At 41.9% G+C, this 19,925-nt stretch overlaps 2 protein-coding genes across 3 annotated transcripts; one reads left to right on the forward strand and one right to left on the reverse strand.

Moving 5' to 3' along the window:
• Positions 1-940: 940 nt before the first annotated feature.
• On the reverse strand, positions 941-4,836 carry LOC140998617 (keratin, type I cytoskeletal 18-like). Of its 2 annotated transcripts, none has more exons than XR_012179447.1 (7): positions 4,330-4,807; positions 2,869-2,951; positions 2,414-2,570; positions 2,128-2,292; positions 1,908-2,033; positions 1,361-1,644; positions 941-1,229 (listed from the first exon to the last, which is right to left on the reverse strand). XR_012179447.1 is itself a non-coding variant. In XM_073468951.1 (7 exons), exons 1-7 carry the CDS (start codon positions 4,756-4,758, stop codon positions 1,190-1,192), a joined length of 1,221 nt encoding a protein of 406 aa, XP_073325052.1. In that variant the 5' UTR covers positions 4,759-4,836; the 3' UTR covers positions 941-1,189. The 2 variants fall into 2 exon arrangements, 1 of the variants encoding a protein (XP_073325052.1); XM_073468951.1 differs by having other exon boundaries at positions 1,424-1,644; positions 4,330-4,836.
• A 7,151-nt stretch (positions 4,837-11,987) lies between these two features.
• LOC140998681 (intermediate filament protein ON3-like) lies at positions 11,988-19,375 on the forward strand. The gene is made up of 9 exons (XM_073469032.1): positions 11,988-12,470; positions 13,930-14,138; positions 15,445-15,505; positions 15,651-15,746; positions 15,851-16,015; positions 16,156-16,281; positions 16,481-16,701; positions 16,805-16,845; positions 18,454-19,375. The coding sequence occupies exons 1-9, from the start codon at positions 12,006-12,008 to the stop codon at positions 18,822-18,824; spliced, it is 1,755 nt and encodes a 584-aa protein (XP_073325133.1). The 5' UTR covers positions 11,988-12,005; the 3' UTR covers positions 18,825-19,375.
• The last annotated feature ends 550 nt before the right edge of the window (positions 19,376-19,925 follow it).

Genomic DNA, 19,925 nt, shown 5'->3' on the forward strand with positions numbered 1-19,925 from the left:
ATTTCTACATAGTGTTGCTTTAAAGATAGGGGCTATAATGCTTGAATTGAGCCCTATCACTGATGATAGCATTAGTCTTGGACTTAAAATCCACGTACTTATGCACGCTTTTATATGATCATATTCTGTTTCTGGAGTAAATCTTTAATGTTTGAACAGCATTTTAGTGTTAGCTGTGAAAGGTAACCCAACTTTATATGCTGTTGCATAGTTAATGGAACATATATATTAAGTTCATCAATTCGTATTTATGTAAAATCTTCGTCTGGAAACTAGTAACTACAGCTGTCAAATTAATGCAGTGGAGTAAAAACATAAACATTTCTGCTCTGAAATCTAAGTATAAAGTAACATTACATGGAAATGCTTACAGTAACTGAAGTACAAATACCTGAAAGTATAGCATTTTTTGGATATAAACAAATTAAAGGGAATACATTATTAAAATATTGAGTTTAGGAGAGTATTTAAAGGGAACTGACAAAAATCTCAGTTTGCACTGTGTATAAAATTACATTCTTCACATTATAACTTTATTATTAAAAGTTTATTTAAAGCTGCAAACAAGAGGAGCTGATTGAGACCAACCCAGAGCTCAAGGGACAGAAAAATGACTCAGATGTATGTAGTGAGAATATTTAAAGACTGTGCATCTCCTGGCTTGTTTAACAGTTTTTCTGCCCCCTAGCGGCCAAACATCAACTAAGACAACTTCAGACATTTTGTGAAATCATAAAACTAGTCAGCCATTCCCTTTTCGGGGTGTGGTTCGTCTGTCAGCTGATCTAATCATCTCTCTATCAAAGTCTTGTGATTCCTTTAAACTTTGTTTTTTAAGTGGCCAGGTCTATGATAGTGCAATTAATATGACAATTTATAACAAATTATAACATGTTTCATTCTTATTATGTAACAAAAACAACTGCAAAAGAGCCATGAGTGGGGGGTCATAAGTGGTTTTATTCATTTTTATTTTGCTGTCAGATCAGGCAGTGGTTGCTTATGAAACAACCCTGTTGTTCGTGTGCCTGTATTCAGAATTGCTTCAATCATGTGGTTTTCACTCTATGCGGTCTTGATTCAAAACTGGCTTTAGTTGATTGGACCAACATGGATTTTTTTCCATAGCGGATAGTTGTGGGTTGTTCTGCTTTCATTGTTGGGATGGTCCCAGGCTCTTTGTTCCAAATTAGATTGTGGCCGCCAGCTCATCCAGTGCGTCCTGGAGCCTGCACAAACACAAATCAAACACGTTGATTTAGAAAACATTCATTTGAACTGACTGGAAGTTCTGCTTCACTTCATAATGTGGTTATACTTGACCATGCAAACCATGATAACAATTGATTTTAGTATTCACCTCTACCACCATCATCACCATGCCCCGATCTGTTTTTCTCCTGCACCTCTTTATAACTCTTACTTGAAGTCTCCTCCATCCAGCAGACCCTTGTAAGTGGAAATCTCGGCCTCCAGTTTCATCTTCATGTTGAGCAGCGCCTCGTAGTCTTGCGTCTGCTGCTGGATGTTTGCGCGCAGTTTGGTCAGCTCCCCCTCCAGACGGATGATAATGCCGTTGTACTTTTCCATTTCCATGTTGTTCCGTAGCTCTGTGTTGTTTAATGTGTCCTCTAAGGAGGCTTTCTGATAAAGGATTGAAAAGGAGTAATCAGAAATATGCCAGAGAGCTTTTATAGGCAAAGTCTAATTTTGGAGAACATGGGAAAGTTTCAACCTTTTTGAAAAAGATTATCTGGGGAATATTTGCTGTTTATGAAAAGATATGCCAAAAATGCTGTGTGGGTGTTATGCAATGGTCAAGGTATTGAAAGGATTTTTATAATGTCTTGTTCTTGAGTAAAATGAAAATGAAGAAAAAAAAGAGCTCATGTAAAATGCATGCTTACTAAGCTCTGTTGGGACGCGAGTTCAATTTCCAGGGTCTGTATCTGTCTGGATAAGTCGCCGACCTCCATCTGGGCTCCCTGGAGAGCTTCTGTGTTCTGTGAGACCTGCACCTGCACATCCGCAATCTGACAGGGAGACACGGGAAAGGGTGTTAGCTAAAAAAAGATACTTCCTGTAAATGTATTTATAAATGATTTTCCCTTGTTAGGACTGAATTACCTGATTTTCATGCCAGCGTTTGAGGTCCTCTGCATTCTTCAAAGCGCTCTTCTCATAGTTGGCCCTCACTTCCTCCATGATCTGGGACAGGTCCTGACCTTTGGGAGCGTCAACGTCCACTTGCACGCCTGACTGGGAGATCTGATTCCTCAGCTCTATCACCTCCTATTCAACAGAAAAAGAGCAAAGAACAACAACAAAAAAAAACATTCAGGATGTGTGACTTTTGACAGCTGCTGCAAGATGGTAACGTGTGATGACTGATTTGAATATACTGTAAACTTACATTCTCATGGTTCTTCCTCAGGAAGCTGAGCTCCTCCCTCACAGCTTCAATCTCACTCTCGATGTTCATCCTGGTCATGTTGGTGTCATCTATGACTTTCTTCAGCCCGGCGATGTCGGCCTCCACAGACTGGCGGATTGCCTGCTCATTGTCAAACCTGGAGGAATGCAAGGGCAGAAACTCTATTACAGACACAATCAGCTGTTGTTCACATTGTGCCTTGTAGTATAAAGTTACGTAATGTCATGACTGAAGATTGAGAGAAGTGTTACAGATACAAAATTGCTGTTGCTGACATCCTATTCTGTGAGATATTGTAGATATTTAGACTGCATGCACTGAAGAAACTGTGACTCAAAACAAGTCTGCCTTTGTACAGGATGTGGATGAGGTGCTTTGATGTGCCTCATTCATATTAGATTAATATATAAAACAACATAAATGACTCAACATACTTTACTTTGAAGTCGTCAGCAGCAAGACGGGCGTTGTCGATCTGGAGGACAAAGCGAGCGTTCTCGGAAATCTTATCGTAGATCTGGGCAAAAAGAAAAAAAACGTGACATTTTGTGACAAGTAGGTGTCAAAAAAGTTTTAGTTGTTCGTTTCTTTTTTCTTAATTTCGCTGGTTAGAAGGAACACAATTGTTTTACCAAAGGCCCTTTCCTTCAATTCCTAACTTGGTGGTCTGCTCCAATCATTATGTGCTGTGAGATGGCAATGTTTCACAAAGACACAAAATGAAACATATGATTTGAATCACTGGTTCCCTTATGTAAGTATAGAAACCCCAGAGTCAGATTACACACCAGGGTCACAACATGGTTGAATCCATAGTAACATTCAGAGAAAAGAGGAACCACAGACTGACGAAGAGGAAGAGGGGATCTTCCCGTGCCAACACAGAATCTGGTTTGTTTTAGCATTGTTGGAAAAATGTGTTTCCTGTCTGAATAAGTCATACAGGGACGATTTTCTTCTCTCCAATTTTCCCCCAGCTGCACTATCTCCGTCTGTCGTTGTCTTTGTACTGTATACATGTGTTTATGTGTTCAGGGGTTGCAAAATTCTTTGTGCCTGAGTGTGTTTGTGAGTGTACAGGATAGTACTTTCTAATGTTTCTCTGATATCCTGTCTCAGGGGTGAAAGGGGGAATACTTGTTCCTTTATGTGTTGAGAAAAATACAATGCCACCATCAATGTGTCATTATGTGACATTGAGGATCTGGGGTCTGCAGAAGAATGTGACATTTGACTCTGCTGACTGGGGCTGATTGTTATACAAGCAGTGCGCTCACACGCACTCACAGTGGCAGTCCAAGATCCTTTGTGTGTGTGTGTGTGTGTGTGTGTGTCATTACCACACATCTGGTTCACATTGAGGCCCTCCTACACCAGAGAATGCTTGTAGAACTACAATTTACAAGAACGACCACTTGGAAATGCCTTTGTCTAGTGAAGGCTGCTTAGGAGCTGTTCAGTCCATCTCTCATGATGCTACCCTCGTGTTGGTGATTCATCGGGGGAAGTTCTGGCCACTTGGTGGCATGAACAACTTTTATGGGGGAGGGTTAGAGTTTAGCAACCACACCCTTCATTCTGTAGCAAGAAATTTGATCATGCACAAAGGAAATTGTGCCCATCTCAGCCCTCTCAGGCATTGGATAAATAACACATACCCTGATGAATCTTACTGCCACAAGGAGATCTACACTGAAATATTCTCTGTGATGATGAGTGCCATCACATGCACTCATTGATGTACTCTCATATTAAAGTGCCCATCAAGCATTCAAACACTCATATCACTCACATTTCTCATTGCCTACCAATCAACCTATAACCAGAGCTTCCAACAATTCATACTGAGCTTTCGCCCGTTCATTTCAATGATCATTATCCAGTGTAATGCTTACCTGTCTGCGCAGGTCATCAATGATGGGCTCATACTTGCTGTAGTCTCTCATGTCGGGCCCCCCCTTCTCCAGAGCCTCCCTGATCTTCACCTCCAGCTCCTTGTTGGCCTGCTCCAGGTTCCTCACCGTCTCCAGGTAGTTGGCCAGGCGGTCGTTCAGGTTCTGCATGGCTCCCCTCTCATTACCCATGATCCCAGCACCGGCACCACCACCAGTGGCCATGGAACCAGATCCCATCCCACTGCTCAGCTTGAAGGAAGAAGTCATTGGGGCACCAGAGCGCAGAGATGTGACAGAGGCGGAGGAAATTCGGGCACCATGTCCACCAGCACCACCAAAAACGCTGGCAGCACGCTGCTGGGGTGCGGAGCGGGTGAAGGAGATGCGGTTAGAAGGCATCTGATGCATGCTGGATTTGCTGAAGTTCATTTTGGAGAAGTTCAGGCACGACAGAGAGTGAGATGAAAGATGAGATGTGGAGGCTCACTGCTGGCCGGCTTAGAAAGTGACGCTAGCAGCGGGAAGTGGGGAACTTATACTCCTACTTCTCTCTCCCTCAATCACAGCTGGTCTCTCAAACCCTGCCCACTTCAGCATCGACCAAGTCCTCCTTTCCTGCCCCCCCCCCCCCCCCCCTCCCTGCTCTCTCTCCCTCAGGCTCTCATTCACTCTCATGTTCCCCTTTTTTTAACGGACAGTGTATTTTCTGTCTCCAAGGAAATGTGGGAGGCATTGTTCTGTTGTGAAAAACATTCAGAGTTGATTAACTTGAGCAAATTAGTTTATTTTACTGCAATATAGAGATCCCATAAAACACATTTCACGACAAAGAGAGCACTAATAAACATGTTGCTCAGGTTAAAGTACGTGCAACAGAAATAGCTGGAATAAAATTGAGGAAAAAAAAAGTTAAATGGTACAATATTCTCTTCAAATTGAGGTTTACTTTGTAAGCATGCAACCAAATTCCTTTGGTTTGCCCATAAAAGGCATAATGTCTCCATTCCTCCATGTCATCCATTTCACAAACAGAAATCAATTACAATTCACAGTGTTTAATATCTTTTTACTGATGAAGAGTTATTTTGCACATATTTAAATGAACAGTTTAGTGCTATCCAAGATAGCCATTAGCTGTCTGAAACTAATGTGTTACCAAAACATTAACATTCAAGATAACCGTTAATGTAACTGTTGTTGTATTTCACTCTTTTTACTGTTGTGAAGAGACATCACGCTCAAGGTAAGAAGCTCAAATGTCGTAGGCTCCTTTAACAACCTCCTGATCAATTAGCGGCTGAAAAAACAATGGATCGTGAAATCTGGAGTGACACTGGGCCATATTTCAAGGTAAAACAACATATTTGATAACCCATGAGCTAACGTTAGACAATGGCTAACCACTTCTGTAGCTAAAATTACCACGTAATAGTGTTACGGGATATGATAGGAATGGCATGAACTGATTTTAAAACATCAACGTTCATCTCAGACACATCTACTCAAGCCTGGAAGTGAAACTCACTGGATGTAATCAAACTGTGATGTTAGCTTGGGTGTGGTTGGATGCTCACGTAAGCTAACGGTTAAAGTTCAAAATTAATAAGGAGGAAATATCCCACACATGATGTTGTATTATTTATTAGATTAGCTGCATTCAGAAAGCTATTACTAGTGAAAAATGAACTTATTTACTGTTGCAGTCACAATCACAGACAATAGGGTAACGGTGACACCTGCCATATTGTAAAATGAAACCTATAAGGCCACACAATATACCCAGAAGACCCTAAAAGAGATTGGATGCACGCAGGAAAGTAAGCCAATAGCACATTGTTGAGAATACAATCAAAAGGAAAGAAAAGCTGCCCTCATTCATCAATCACACTACAGGCTATTATCTGCACAAACAGTTCTGTACAGGATTTTGAACAATTATCTTTGAAGCCTTATTAGGTGTCGTGCCTGTCATGAGAACTGTCTGTTATTGCTCTTTGTGAATAACAGGAAATAACACACCAAATCACAAGAAAGGTCAACATATAATAAGAATTGAAGGTGCAATATGTGAGAATATAATAATATCTATAAAGATATCTGTACTGTATATGATCTACACATTATTGCAGAGATATACTAAAAATAGCATAACCAGCTAGCCCCAGACTGTACCAGTCCAAAACTCTTGTGGTAATGGTGTAAACACCAACATTCCAGTAGTGCTTTGAACTTGCAGTCTGGACTGCTAGCTGCATGGCTAACTGAGCTAACTAGCTAATAGCAGTTGGCGGCAGTTAGCGGGTTCTCTGGCGACATGCCATCCCCTAATTGTTTGGAGTATGAATTCAACAGGTAGCTAATTCTTATTGAACCTTTAATGTTACTTCTACTCATCTCAAAATTAGTGACTACATAACACAATGCCCAATGCTCCTGTAGGGACTAGGATACAAGTCACAGGAAACTGCAAAACACTGTAAAAAACAGAGAAAGGAATGGAACAAAGTTAATTATTTGTCTAAAGACCCAAGCTACAAGAATGTTCTGACTTGACTTTGTAAGGGTTCATGTAGGTTCATGTAGGTTTAACTGGGGCTCAAGTTGTGGTCAAAGAGGATTTTCCCACTGGGCCCCAGAGAACTGGATAACAAAACTAAATGAACCACTCCCAGGAGAAACTGGCAAAGGCTCGTACACCCTCCTGAGCTTCATACAACCTAGTTCTTTTCTTTCCTATTCTTACTTCACCTTCATGCTTGATCAAGTTTCAGTGGTTTTTTTTCACACATCGCACCAGCCCCTCGCTGTGCATCTATTTAGTAATCTCTTTTAATTATACTTGATAAGATGAAGAAAAAAGACACAGAGAGTAGCTAAAAAGAGAAGAGAAGCAAAGGAATCAATGAGTCTGGCCTGTGACGAAGGCAGGCACATATAAAGAGGAACAACAAATTTAATCAGCCTGACTCAAACCTCATGACAGCGGTTTCTCTGTCTTGTTTGTTTGAGTTGTGTTGGCAACATCAACAAATAGAAACGTGGAAATGTATTTTGTATTTTGCATATTCATAGCACATACCCTGTCTTTGAACTGGAGATTTTTTATTTTCCCACACACGCAACAGTCTGGATCTGAATTGCACACCTCTTCCCAAGATAAGACAGGAAATGAAAAGAAAAAGAGGAGAAAGCTGGAGACTGTGAGTCATAGAAACACACAGCAGGAATCTGGAAACTACTGAAGGAGTTTATGTGCTCCACAAATCCTGGACAACTGTCAGATTATTACCGCTCTCAGCCTAGCGTGGCCTTGAATGAACTTCACTTCCCTCTCTCTCTCTCTCTGGCTCCCCGTCACCCAGCTTCATTGCAGAACGATCGCTCACACATGCTTATATACAAAGCCCAACATATATATTTGCATGGATGCATATGCATAACCCTGACAGGTGCAGGAATGTGGACGTGCGTGTGACTGTGATACACTCTTACACATTCGCTTCCTCACATTTTCCTTACCCCTCTTGGTCACTCCCTCAGTGACTCATGCTAGATGCTCACAAGGCGGCAAAAGAGGAAATTTGTTTATATTATTAATGTATATCGATAGTAGATTACAGTTTTAGGGCGAGAACCTTCAACAAAGGATAGGGGTCACACATCAGAGGTTAGCGAAATGTGTCAACTGACAGACATTTTCTCTGTTGGATGTCATGTCCACTCCTGGTGCAAAGACATTTCACAGGAAGACTTAAAAGGAGCAGTGAGTCAGAAGTGTTAGCGCAGAGTCACCTTCAAAGAGTCATCACTACACGACAGGCTGCCTTTTTACAGGAACAAGAGCACAGAACAAGCGATGCTAACGCGCTCACAGTGACCATGCTTGAACGTAGATGTTTGGCTTAGTTTAGCCTGTTAGCATTTACTTATTACCACTAAGTACATAGTGGCCTGCAGCAGCAGCAGCAGCTGCTGGGAATGGTTGTTTTGCAGGAATTTGGTCCTAATGCCAAGTTTTGGGAAAATATTAATTTTAAGGGATCACAAAATTCATTAAAGTTCATGCTCTAAGTCAGGGCTGTCCAAAGTGGGGCCCACCAAAATGCTCAATTTATCCCACCAGATGTTTCACCACTTAATTTAAAACAATTATAATATGAATCACTGTGCTTTTTAAATATTTACAAATGATTATTTATTATTCTTCATAATCCAAGCATGGCTGGCAGCGTGCACTTTGTGCTGGAAATCAGTTCATTAAAGGGAACTTGGGATCTACGAAAGCCCTGAGAGGCAAGAGATAAAAGTTTATAAAAAGATTATCCTAAAGTCCCTAACTTTCATCCATGGGGACTATTAATGTCTGTAATCCACAGTTGTAAAAGATACCCGAAAAGTCATACTCGTGTTAAAATATAACTTTGGTTAAAGTGAGAGTCACACATATGGATGTGGTTGAGTAAATATCTCAAAGTATCTGATATTAAATGTACTTAAGTATCAAAAGTTCAAGTAAAAGTAAATTACATGTACATTAAATTTACACAGTGTGGGTCGACCTTTGTGAGCCTGGATGATTATTGGATCTGATAATCAACATTTTAAAATAAATCAATTAAAAAAGTAAAAAGTGTAGTATTTGCCTCTAAAATAAAGTGGAGTGGAAGCATAAAGTAGAAGAAAACTGAAATACCTAAGTAAAGGACAACTTCCCCAAAGTTGTACTTAAGTACAGTACTTGAGTAAACGTACTTAGTTACATTCCATCACTGGACATTTCCATCAGGACCCAAAGTGATGAGCAGACAGACTCTCTTGAGCGATGCTGCCAGTGTAGCTGAAAGCTCAGCAACATCTTCTGGTGTGGATCAGGTTTCATGAATTCGACTACCTCTCAGTCAATGAGGAGCAGCGATGATACCATATGACCACATCACGCAGCCGCTCCTCCTCGCCTACACTTCCATCCTTCAGTCACCAGGGGGCGTGAGTCTCAAAGCAAACAAACCTGCTGTAGTGAGAGAAGAGAAAGAGAGAAGAGGAAGTGGTAACTCCGTGTTGTACCATGTCTCCCTGACTTGTAACAATGAGCTCTCATATACTCCCATTGTTGAACACTTTAACATGCCCCCTGCTGTTTATCATGTCTGTGCTGCTGCAGGCTGTTTGCTCAGGCATCGCAGGGCGCAGCAGGAACTGAGTTGTATAACTGATTTTACTGATTGTTTTGAGGGCTTGGCAGGGTCCTCCTGAACACAAAGTCCAACTTTAAGACGACAGATGAAACCAACAGCATCACCTCTTTAAAATACATTCTTGCAGACAAGGTTTTATTGCCTTTCTCTTCCTTTTCCTTTCTGCATTTCCTTATTCTATCTTTATAACTTTTTCCTTAACTTTAGCCTTTAATTTGAGCTTAAGTTTGTATTAGTTATATTGTTCAGAAGCACCGCATGAATCAAACTCATTATAACCACATTTTAATGTGGACGCAGGACTGACTTCACATTTTCCGTAGCCTCCAGCCTGTTAAAGATTACCGTACACCATCATGGACGGCATCCCATTCATACTAAACATCGCAATCAATCTGTCAGTCGTTGTAAAATAGCTTCTTATCTTTGCTAATTGTGTCCTCACCCCCCACTTGCCAATCCTCTCCCCACCCCTCCTCTCTTATAGCATGTGTGTGTCTCTCTCAGCACATTCCTGACTCGATGTGTCATGTAGCAGCTTCATACAAACCAAAACATCACCGTCCTCTCAAGAGACCCGAGGTCGGAGGGTTAGCTTCTTAAATTACCATAACTTTTCTCATGCAGGAAGAATGAGGAATTATCTTATCTGGTGGAAGAAGAAAAGTCATTGTGAAATAAACACAGCTCAGTTGGTGTGTTCGTCGGAGAGGCTGAGTTGATGAAACACCAAATACTGGTTGAATTGTACATATAAGGTGGCCTCCAAGTTTAGCACAGCAGCTCCATTGTGAGGAGTCACGTCACTGTTTGAGACAAGCCAAGCAAAGCAAGCATTTTTTGATTGGTACAAAGCCTGAGAGCCTCTTTCAGGTTGTTAACATGTACTTTCCACAACTTGTGCCCCCTTTGCCTCCGTATTTCATTTCCACTCAGCACACTGTCTTGGGATTTGGCTTTTTTATAGCTGGTAAATAGTTGAATTCTTCTTTTTTTTTTTTTTTTTAGCAACCATATAAAACCTTGAAAACAAAAGAAAAGAAAATGGGTGTGGTGAAAACCTTGGTAGAGGGAGCAAGCAGGGGGTTTCATTCTGGTACAAATTAGGCAACAGTTACCGAACCGCTCAGAAAAGATCATGAGTCATAAATCTGCTGAGTGACACGTGAATCATGAATTCCACAGTTTGAGGTGATGGTTGAGGTTCATGTTTTAAATACAACTGTGAGGAAATGATAAAGCCTCACCAAAAATGTGTTATGATCATTAATATGTGTAACCATGGAAACAGAGATCTATCTATCTATCTATCTATCTATCTATCTATCTATCTATCTATCTATCTATCTATCTATGGCAGGTATCAGATATTTATGATGTCCAGTCTCAGTGTTTTTATGGGCGTTTATCAGTGTTTGTGTGGGTGGGGAAAGCTGTTTAAGACGTAGGTGTGGTTGGGAGTAAAATAAAGAGACAAACTCTGTTTGCTTGTTACCTGGCTGATATGAAAGGAATGTGCATCAATAGCCCCTGTGAGTGTGTGTGTGTGTGTGTGTGTGTGTGTGTGTGCATTGCCTTGTTTGGTCCATTGATCACAGCTGAGAATGGAGACATCCAGCTCGCTGTACGTTTCAATTGTGCAACATGCAGGCTTTAAATACAGGCTTTTACTTTGAAGTTTCAGTAGCACCACTTGTAAAAGTCTCAATATTTTGCTTGTTTCATGCAAAGGATGTTGTTGCAACGTACTTGCTCAGAAACACTTCCACTCTCTGTGAACACTCCCCTAGACAGTGGAACATAAACTGTGAGTAAATCTGGTTCTCCCACAATTATTGAGGCATACAGTCACTGCCCACAAACACGTAAAGCACATCACACTGGGCAAACACAATTTACTGTGCAATATGTCACGTCTATGAGAAGAGTTGTAAAGCAGAAAAGGAGGTGATAAAATTACGTGCCAGTTCATTATACCCGAGGTTTGACTTCATATTCTGGCGTTGCATGTGTGTGTGGGTGAGTGCATGTTCGTGTATGGAAGATACAACAATTATATATATATATATGTATATATACTCGAGTTCGAAGTACAGTATAATTGGTATGCATGCAAACCAGGCTGAGTGTTGTCAGTATAATCGAAAGCAATGTAATGGAAAATGCCATTTGATAAATGTCCATGTTCCAGTTTCTCTGCACTAGTTTTATAGAAACTGGCACTCTGATTATTATGTAATTCTTGTCTTTCCTCCAGCACACTTTGTGCGCTGTATATGTGTAACACGATGTGATTTTCTTCTCTGACATTCCCTCATCTCGCCCCCCCTTCATCCTTCACTCCCCTGCTGAGGATTGCAGCCAATCGCACCTCAGCAGGGTCCCACCCCTGCTCTGATAAATAGCACCATGTGCCAGGGAGGGTCCTATCTGCCTGACTCTCCTTCCCTCTGCAGAGTCTCTCCTCTCTCCTCTGTGACCATGTCTGTCAGAGCCTTGAAGACCACCACCTACTCCACTATGTCCTCCTCCAGGGGTCCATCCCAGGGCTTCAGCAGCCGCTCCTTCTCCGGCTACGGTGGCCGTGGTGTGAGTAGTGGCAAGCAGAGCTACGCTGTCCGCAGCTCCTATGGAGGAGTGGGCAGCAGTGGTGCTGCTGTGGGTGCTGGGGGGTTCAAAGTGGTCGGTGGGTATGCTGCTGGGGGGTCTGGACAAAGAGGAGGGGGAGTAGAGTTTGGGTATGTGGGCTTCGGTGGAGGTATGGGAGGAGGTATGGGAGGTGGCATGGCCAACGAAGTAGTGGCCCCCATCACCGCTGTGACCGTGAACAAGAGCCTGCTGGCCCCCCTGAACGTGGAGATTGACCCCACCATCCATGGCATCCGCACCCAGGAGAAGGAGCAGATCAAGACCCTCAACAACCGCTTTGCTTCATTCATTGACAAGGTAAGTCAAAGACAGACATTTAGTCTCTTATGACATAAAAGCTACATGTGGAAAAATGCAGGAGTAACAGCAAACAGCAGATGCAGCATGCTGCTTTCTAGGTTTTTGTGTCTGATGATGTTCTGACTGTCAGGACAAAACTATTAAATTCCACTCAGAGTAATAAATAATACCTCGGCGGAAATGCAAGCCAAAGATAGCTCAAGGTGAAAAAAGTCTGACTCACAATGGGGATCATCCTGTGAAAACTGTACATATAACAATGCATGCATTGTCTTTCTGTGGAGGATTTAGGCTGTTCTTCACATGTTTGCCCTCAGGTGAGATCACTGAGTTGATCAACCTGGATAAAGAGTACAAACTGTACAGGGCTGCGATGAGGAGCAGAACAACTCAGGGGGGGCTGCACCCCAGCGTGAGCAATATCCTGCAAAACCAGATTTAATGGTTATGAAAGTAGACAGAATGACAGGTTTATTCTTGTGCTTTTGTTCTGCAAAATGTGGTCTTTTATTTTCAGATTTCATCACCTGAATGCTCCCAGCCAGTCCAACCACTCACAGGAGGAAAAAAGTAGTGGGAGTGGCTGGGGAAAGGTTTGCATTAGACAAGCTTGTGAAATGCAGAGTGGAGTCGATCACTCTAGCAAAGATTATCCCCTTTAAGCTATCAGTGGTCTGGACAAATCCAGTTTACGAGGCAATCGAGGAAGCCATTTTCCAGACATAAATCATTGTAATGCACCCACTATCAAACAGGTCACTGAAATGTCTCATACAACAATCTTATCAGACAGAAGCTTGCCCTCCTCTCCACCTCAGATTGATCAGATTCTTTAGTCCATCGTAACTGTTCGAGGAGGCACCCTGCAGTAATGTAAATCAATCACACTCACTGTGACTAAAACGTTGTAAAACAAAGCTCCCGTCTCCTCCTCTACATACCATCGTGATACGGCACACACACGCACAGCTGTGTGTCTCTCCTCATGTTTGCAGAGTGGTAGCGGGACCCCACCCAGGGTCAGCACGCTGAATAGAAAAGTTTTAAAGGGGGCACGTGTCATAATCAGGGAAACAGTGCCTCTTTGTGTCCAAACGTGGCACTATGGGTCAGAATTGACTGAGGAGTAATTGATGTGACATTTAGGGTGAGTTGGAGGTGGGAGAAGATCAATTAGTCATTTATTTTTCAGTTGATCTTCACACTTTTCTTTGTCCATCAGCAAACAAAGTGAAGCCATTCATGTTTTCTGAGTCACTCCCACATTCTGTTGACATACATTCTTTCTCTCGTCTCATTGAACACCATTTTTTACCATTCATATTTATTCTTACGTTAGGTCTAAAACTCAACCGTCACTATCAATCCACTCAGCTATTTCTGTGCGATCAACAGGTATAAAACAGCTTTTTCTTAACTACCCATCATTCTTTTTTTCCCCCTTTTCCCTCTGCAGGTACGCTTCCTAGAACAGCAGAACAAAATGCTTGAGACCAAGTGGAAACTCCTCCAGGAGCAGACCACGACTCGCTCCAACATCGATGTCATGTTCGAAGCCTACATTGCCAACCTGCGCAGGCAGCTGGACAACTTGGGTCACGAAAAACTCAAACTTGAGTCCGACCTGCATCACATGACAGGCATGGTTGAGGACTTCAAGAACAAGTAAGTGGAGTAGCAGCCTTCAGCTCCTAGAATAATAAATTTTTTTATTAACAACTGATCAAAGAGATTTATTCCCTGACTCTGCAGTTCTCCTCAGCTCTGCGGACCGTTTTGGTGTCTTTCAGCTCAACTGTACAGTTTTGGTTCTCTCCTGCAGCTCTCATCAGTCTGGTTTTCAATCGCAGAAAAAATCTGTTTTCAGCAACCAGCTAATACTGTTTCAAAACTCTACAATTTTGCTTTAAAAGCTGCACTTATTACATTTTTATATTAACAATGGAAAAATGAATACACAGACGTGAAAAGTGTCCCTCGTGGTTACAGACCCAGAGACTGCAGTTCCTCTGAGCTCTACAGAGAATTTCAACATATTTCAGTTCTTTGTGAAAGTTATTAAAACTCACTGCATGCAACTAAAGGTGCTCTACAACAAAAGAAGACGCATTAAGCCAGCCAAAGCGGTGTGCAAAGTGGGCGTGGCTGCCTTTCCTCTATCCCCGCTGGGCATTTTCACACCAACGCAATGCTGTAGATAATTACTTGCACATGTCAAGACAAAACAAAGCTAGAGACATTAATAAAGTTATGTTTGTATTATTTTTATGCTTTGGCCTGCTTTTATCTGCAAGCTTAATATGCTCACTCCAGATCTCATGAGAGCATGTTTACAAAATGAATTTTCTCTTGATTTGTCCATCTGTGTCAGAATGTTTGGAAGATATGTGGCTGGTGGTAAATGGGTCCAATATGTACTTCAGTGACGATGGGGCAAAAGAATGTGTAGTAGTTGTATCTGTCCTCTCTTTCACTTCTCCCATTGGAGTGGACGGTATCAAGACCTGTCTCCTAAAGGGGTGTGGCAGCAGCAAAACCACGTGGCACAGATACAGGAAATGACTCTTAAATCTCCCGTCTTGTTTCTAGACTGTCTATAAGGCAACAAAAAAAGTTAACTGGTGAACATGGCAGAGCATTTACCAGCTAAAGAGGCCGATGTTTCCATAAGGAGGACTCAAAATGAATGCTAATGTTGCTCCATTATCTACTGGATGTGTTCAAAGGCAACTTGCATGCTCATCATATTACAGTCATGCGTCGGTTTAACAGCTTGTTCCTGCTGCCCCCAGGTGACAAAAAATAATATTGCAGGGTTTTGTAGATGCAAATTTTAACAACACTTTTTTGAATATATACGTCCTACATATTGATCAGATTTAATTGAAAGGATTAAAATACATTTTTGTAAAACTCATCTTGACTTATCGGGCATGTCATCTTCAAATTCAAACACATTTTTTTTCCCCAGGTATGAGGATGAGATCAACAAGCGCAACGAGTTTGAGAACAACTTTGTCCTCATAAAGAAGGTCTGTTCAGGTTTTCTAACATATTCTTGACCTTGAGACTATAAATAGCCTTCGAGCAGACTGAGCCCATACAATGGCCTCTTATAGTCAAGGTCGAGGCCACATGCAACAATGAATATTCTCAGCGTTGTCTTTTCCTGTGCAGGACACTGATGCAGCCTACATGATCAAAGTGGAGCTGGAAGCCAAACTGGATGCGCTCTCCGATGAGATTGACTTCATGAGGCAGATCTATGATGCGGTAATAACCTTTTTTCTTTTTCACTTGATTGAATCATTCACAAATGATTAATTGCTTTAGCCACATGTCATATTATAACAATGTTTGTTGTTTTTGTATTGTAGGAAATCCATGACCTGCAGAGCCAGATCAAGGACACATCTGTTGTGGTTGAGATGGACAACAGCCGTAATCTTGACATGGACGCCATTGTTGCTGAAGTGCGTGCCCAGTATGAAGACATCGCCAACCGTAGCAGAGCCGAAGCCGAGTCATGGTACCAGACAAAGGTGAGACCACTCTTATATTGTGTCATTTGAGATTAAAACATGCCAAAAAAACCTGGTTTGACACCAGACAGCTAAAACATACCTGGATTTTCAAACTGCATTTCGATGTGTCAGCTTGACCGTGTCCCTGTCTGTAACAGTATGCAGAGATGCAGCAGTCAGCAGGCAGATATGGTGAGGACCTGAAGTCATCCAAGGCTGAGATTGCTGAAATGACCCGCTTGATAAACAGGCTGCAGTCTGAAATTGACATGGTTAAAGCACAGGTGAGATTTACAGTTTGCAGTTTTGTATATTTAAACATATTTGACTGTAATAGGTGTTTTAAATGTTTCATTCCTTTTTAATTTGTTTGATTCGATCACTTTCTGCCTGGTCTTTCTCTTTCTCTATAAGGCCAGAAAGATTGCATTTTTATACAACACTTCAAACAGCTTTTCTTCTTCCCTCTTTTTCCACTCTCAGCGAAACAACTTGGAAGCTCAAATCGCAGAGGCCGAGGAGCGTGGTGAGATGGCAGTGAAGGACGCTAAGCTCCGCATCAGAGACCTGGAGGCAGCTCTCCAGAGAGCCAAGCAGGACATGGCCCTGCAGGTCCGCCAGTACCAGGAGCTGATGAATGTGAAGCTGGCTCTGGACATTGAGATCGCCACCTACAGGAAACTGCTGGAGGGAGAGGAGGACAGGTAAGATCTTACTGAGAGAGTGAGCTTGTGGAGGTGATGACAGATGGAATATATTTCTGTGTATCTCACGCTTGCTTCTGTCTTTTTCTGTTTTCCTTAACAGGCTCTTAACTGGAATCAAGACCACAATATCCAAGCAGACTTGTAAGTTCATGTTCGACCTAAGCGCAAACATTTAGAGTATTTCACTGTTGATTTTTACCATACAGTACAAACCCATGAAAAATCTAGGCTATATGACAATCTGTTCACACAGACACACAACATTCTCAAAACTCACACCTACTGTAACTAATATTCTCTCTCGTCACTCAACTTTGTTAAGATTGTCCATGTGGCTTTCCATTGTTACACTGATAAAATTTCCATTGAGAAAGAAGTCTGATGAAATATCACATATCACAGGTTGTCCCTTTAAAGATTTCCCCTACAATCACTCCAGGATTCCTAATCTCCCTTCTCAACCAGTCTGGTGTGTTCCTTTACATGTGCACTTCTTACTGATTAAAGAGTCATATATATTGCTAACCCAGCAGGACCTGTTTGATCCTCATTGGGGATGACATTGAGGATATTGTGAGCAGAAGATTGTCAGGTTAAATCTCCTCTCAGTGTCTGCTCTTGTGCTGGGAGAGTGAAAAGCAAAGAGAACTGTGTCACAGTTTTTTTTTACAGTTGCTGTGCCACATTTCTCTGCAGGGGTTTCTCTTCTCACGGCTCTCTTTAGCAACATTCAGCTCGGCAATCTCCTGCACCAATGCAACCAAAACACTACCTCAACTCTCGTACCCAAACGCTATCAGAACATTTGTCTGCCAGCAGCAACACTTTGTTATTCAATATATAATGAACATAAAAATCACTAACAAGTAGCATTACAGTTAGTGTCACTTTGGCCTTTGTAAAAGTATCTTCCATTTATTAATTTATTTATTTATCATGAACTTCCCTGTTGCATGGATGCTGCAATATGCTTCAATAGGCTTTTCCAAGTAAACACAATGAAACATAAGTAATTCTTATTGTTCTTGTGATGCAAAACAAAACTACACATTCAAACAAACTTGAATAGGAGAGCGACAGATATAGAAACACAACAGTTCTGTCAAGTTGTCCTGTCCACAACTTGTGTCTTTTGTCTGATCTATTCCTGGCACTCCCCGGCAGATATGTTGAAAAATGGGTCCAAATGGGTCATGTGATCCCACGTCCGTGAGGAAAAGAATTTCTCCTGTAGGGTTGAGGAATGGAGAGTAAGGTGAAAGGAAAAGTGGCACCGTCCTGAGATGTGCTGTAAACACATAGCCCCATACACTGACAAAACGCTTTTGGATTCTCACCTGGCACTTTCCTCTTTCATTAAGGGCATAAAATGTGGTTGTAGGAGAATGCAGCATATTGTAGTAATCTTTTGTTGAATTAGATTTTTTTGTGTGTAAAAACATAGAGGCTTGGCGGTGGTTGAGTTTGAGTGAAAAATATAGTTCATGAAAAGCGAAAGACATGGTTGTTTTTATGTACAAGCAATGAAAGTGATGCACAGTTTTGTCCACATTGACTGCTGCTGTGCTGACTTTGTGAAGAAAATGTGCTACTTTTCTGGCCATCAGCATCTTTTTCCAGCATAGTCTGACATCTCAAAGAGGACAAAAGTCCTCCAAAGTTTTTCTAGATCTAACGTGTCCAAAAATCCACTTTTTTCCCACCTTTTCAAGCCATGTTAATAAATGCTTTTTACTTCTGCTTATGCAGCTATGAACTACAACGCCTACGGCCTGGAGAGCTCCCGCACCCCTTCCTACGTCAGCTGCTCCTTCGGTGGAGCCAAGGCCATCAGCAGCAGCAGCAGCAGCAGTGGCTTCGGCTCTGTTGCTGCTCCAGAGGTAGCAACAGTCAAGAGCACCACAGTCACCAAGACAGAAACTGTGGTGATCAAGACCGAGGAGAAGGAGGAGGAGAAGGAGGTGGAGAAGGAGGTGGAGAAGGAGGTGGAGGTAGAGGTAGAGGAGAAGCAGGAGGTGGAGAAGGAGGAGGAGCAGGCAGCCATCGAGGAGCCGGCCGCTGTGGAGGAGAAGGAGCAGGAGCAAGTGGAGGCCGAAGCCGTGGCTGAGGCTGAGGAGTGATGCTCTTTCCCTGACACTTTGCTTCATTTTCCAATTCTTTAATGAGTCATTCACCGAGGTGCCTTCACCTGACAAAAGGTGTATTTCTACTGTCAGAGCTTTAATTCAGACATAAGTAATGGAGAGGTGCTTATAGATGAGTCTTTGTTCACGTTTCTGAAACTACCTTCACTGTTCTTTACTGTCAACTGTAGTCTGAGTCACTGCCTGTGGTTTAGTGATCACTGCTGCACCACACTTGTTCAGCCAGCAGGTGGCACTGTTGTATTTGTTTTCCTCTGCTGCTCCATCTTGTAGCTTGAACAACTCCAAGCACTGCTGTTTTATCAGCCTGAAATTGCCCTTGGAACATCTTACTGCTGATTGGAGCAGTTTGAAAAAAATGAGCCGTCGTCATGCTGAACTCCTGCTGTACCTTAACAGTTAAATAAGAAGAAAACCAGTCACAAATGCCTTCGTGACTTCTACTTAGCACAACCTTTTTTTTTTGGTTTGCTACTGTTGGCGACGCCTGAAGTCTTGTTTGCTCAAAAATAAATCTTCAAAAAGTGTTTTTGTGTGATGTTCTGTTGTGTTTTATTGGATTACAGTCTTCCATATGTGTGTCATTGCACACTCAATTATTTATATGTTTCATTTAACATAAAATGAACACATGCTTACACAACTCTTTAATCAAAGAAACATTTAAAGGTCCCATTTCTAAGAAAAGTTTTTGAATCTCATTCCCAACTCATCAAATATTGACGCTTTTGGGATTGTAGGTTGGGTCGGCCGCCCCCCCAGTTTTTGATGAGTTGGGAATGAGACTCAAAAACCAACTTTTTTTCCTTGAAAGACTTTGAAATCAGCCTGAGGGAGCGACACACACACACATGCACACCAACAAGATTGGACAGCGTTCAACAAGAAAACGTAAATGACAGAAATAATGACATTTCCCACATTGTTCTGGAACAGACGACATGTCCCATCCTGCTTCGCTCCGGATACACACTAATTCAGGACTTTATCTTCAACGAATTTAATTTAAGGTCATGCATTCCTACAAAATGTCACCAAATGTCATGTTCCCGACACCCTTAATCACTAACTGTCAAA

Source organism: Pagrus major, chromosome 6 (genome assembly GCF_040436345.1).
Source record: "Pagrus major chromosome 6, Pma_NU_1.0".
Taxonomy (NCBI): domain Eukaryota; kingdom Metazoa; phylum Chordata; class Actinopteri; order Spariformes; family Sparidae; genus Pagrus; species Pagrus major.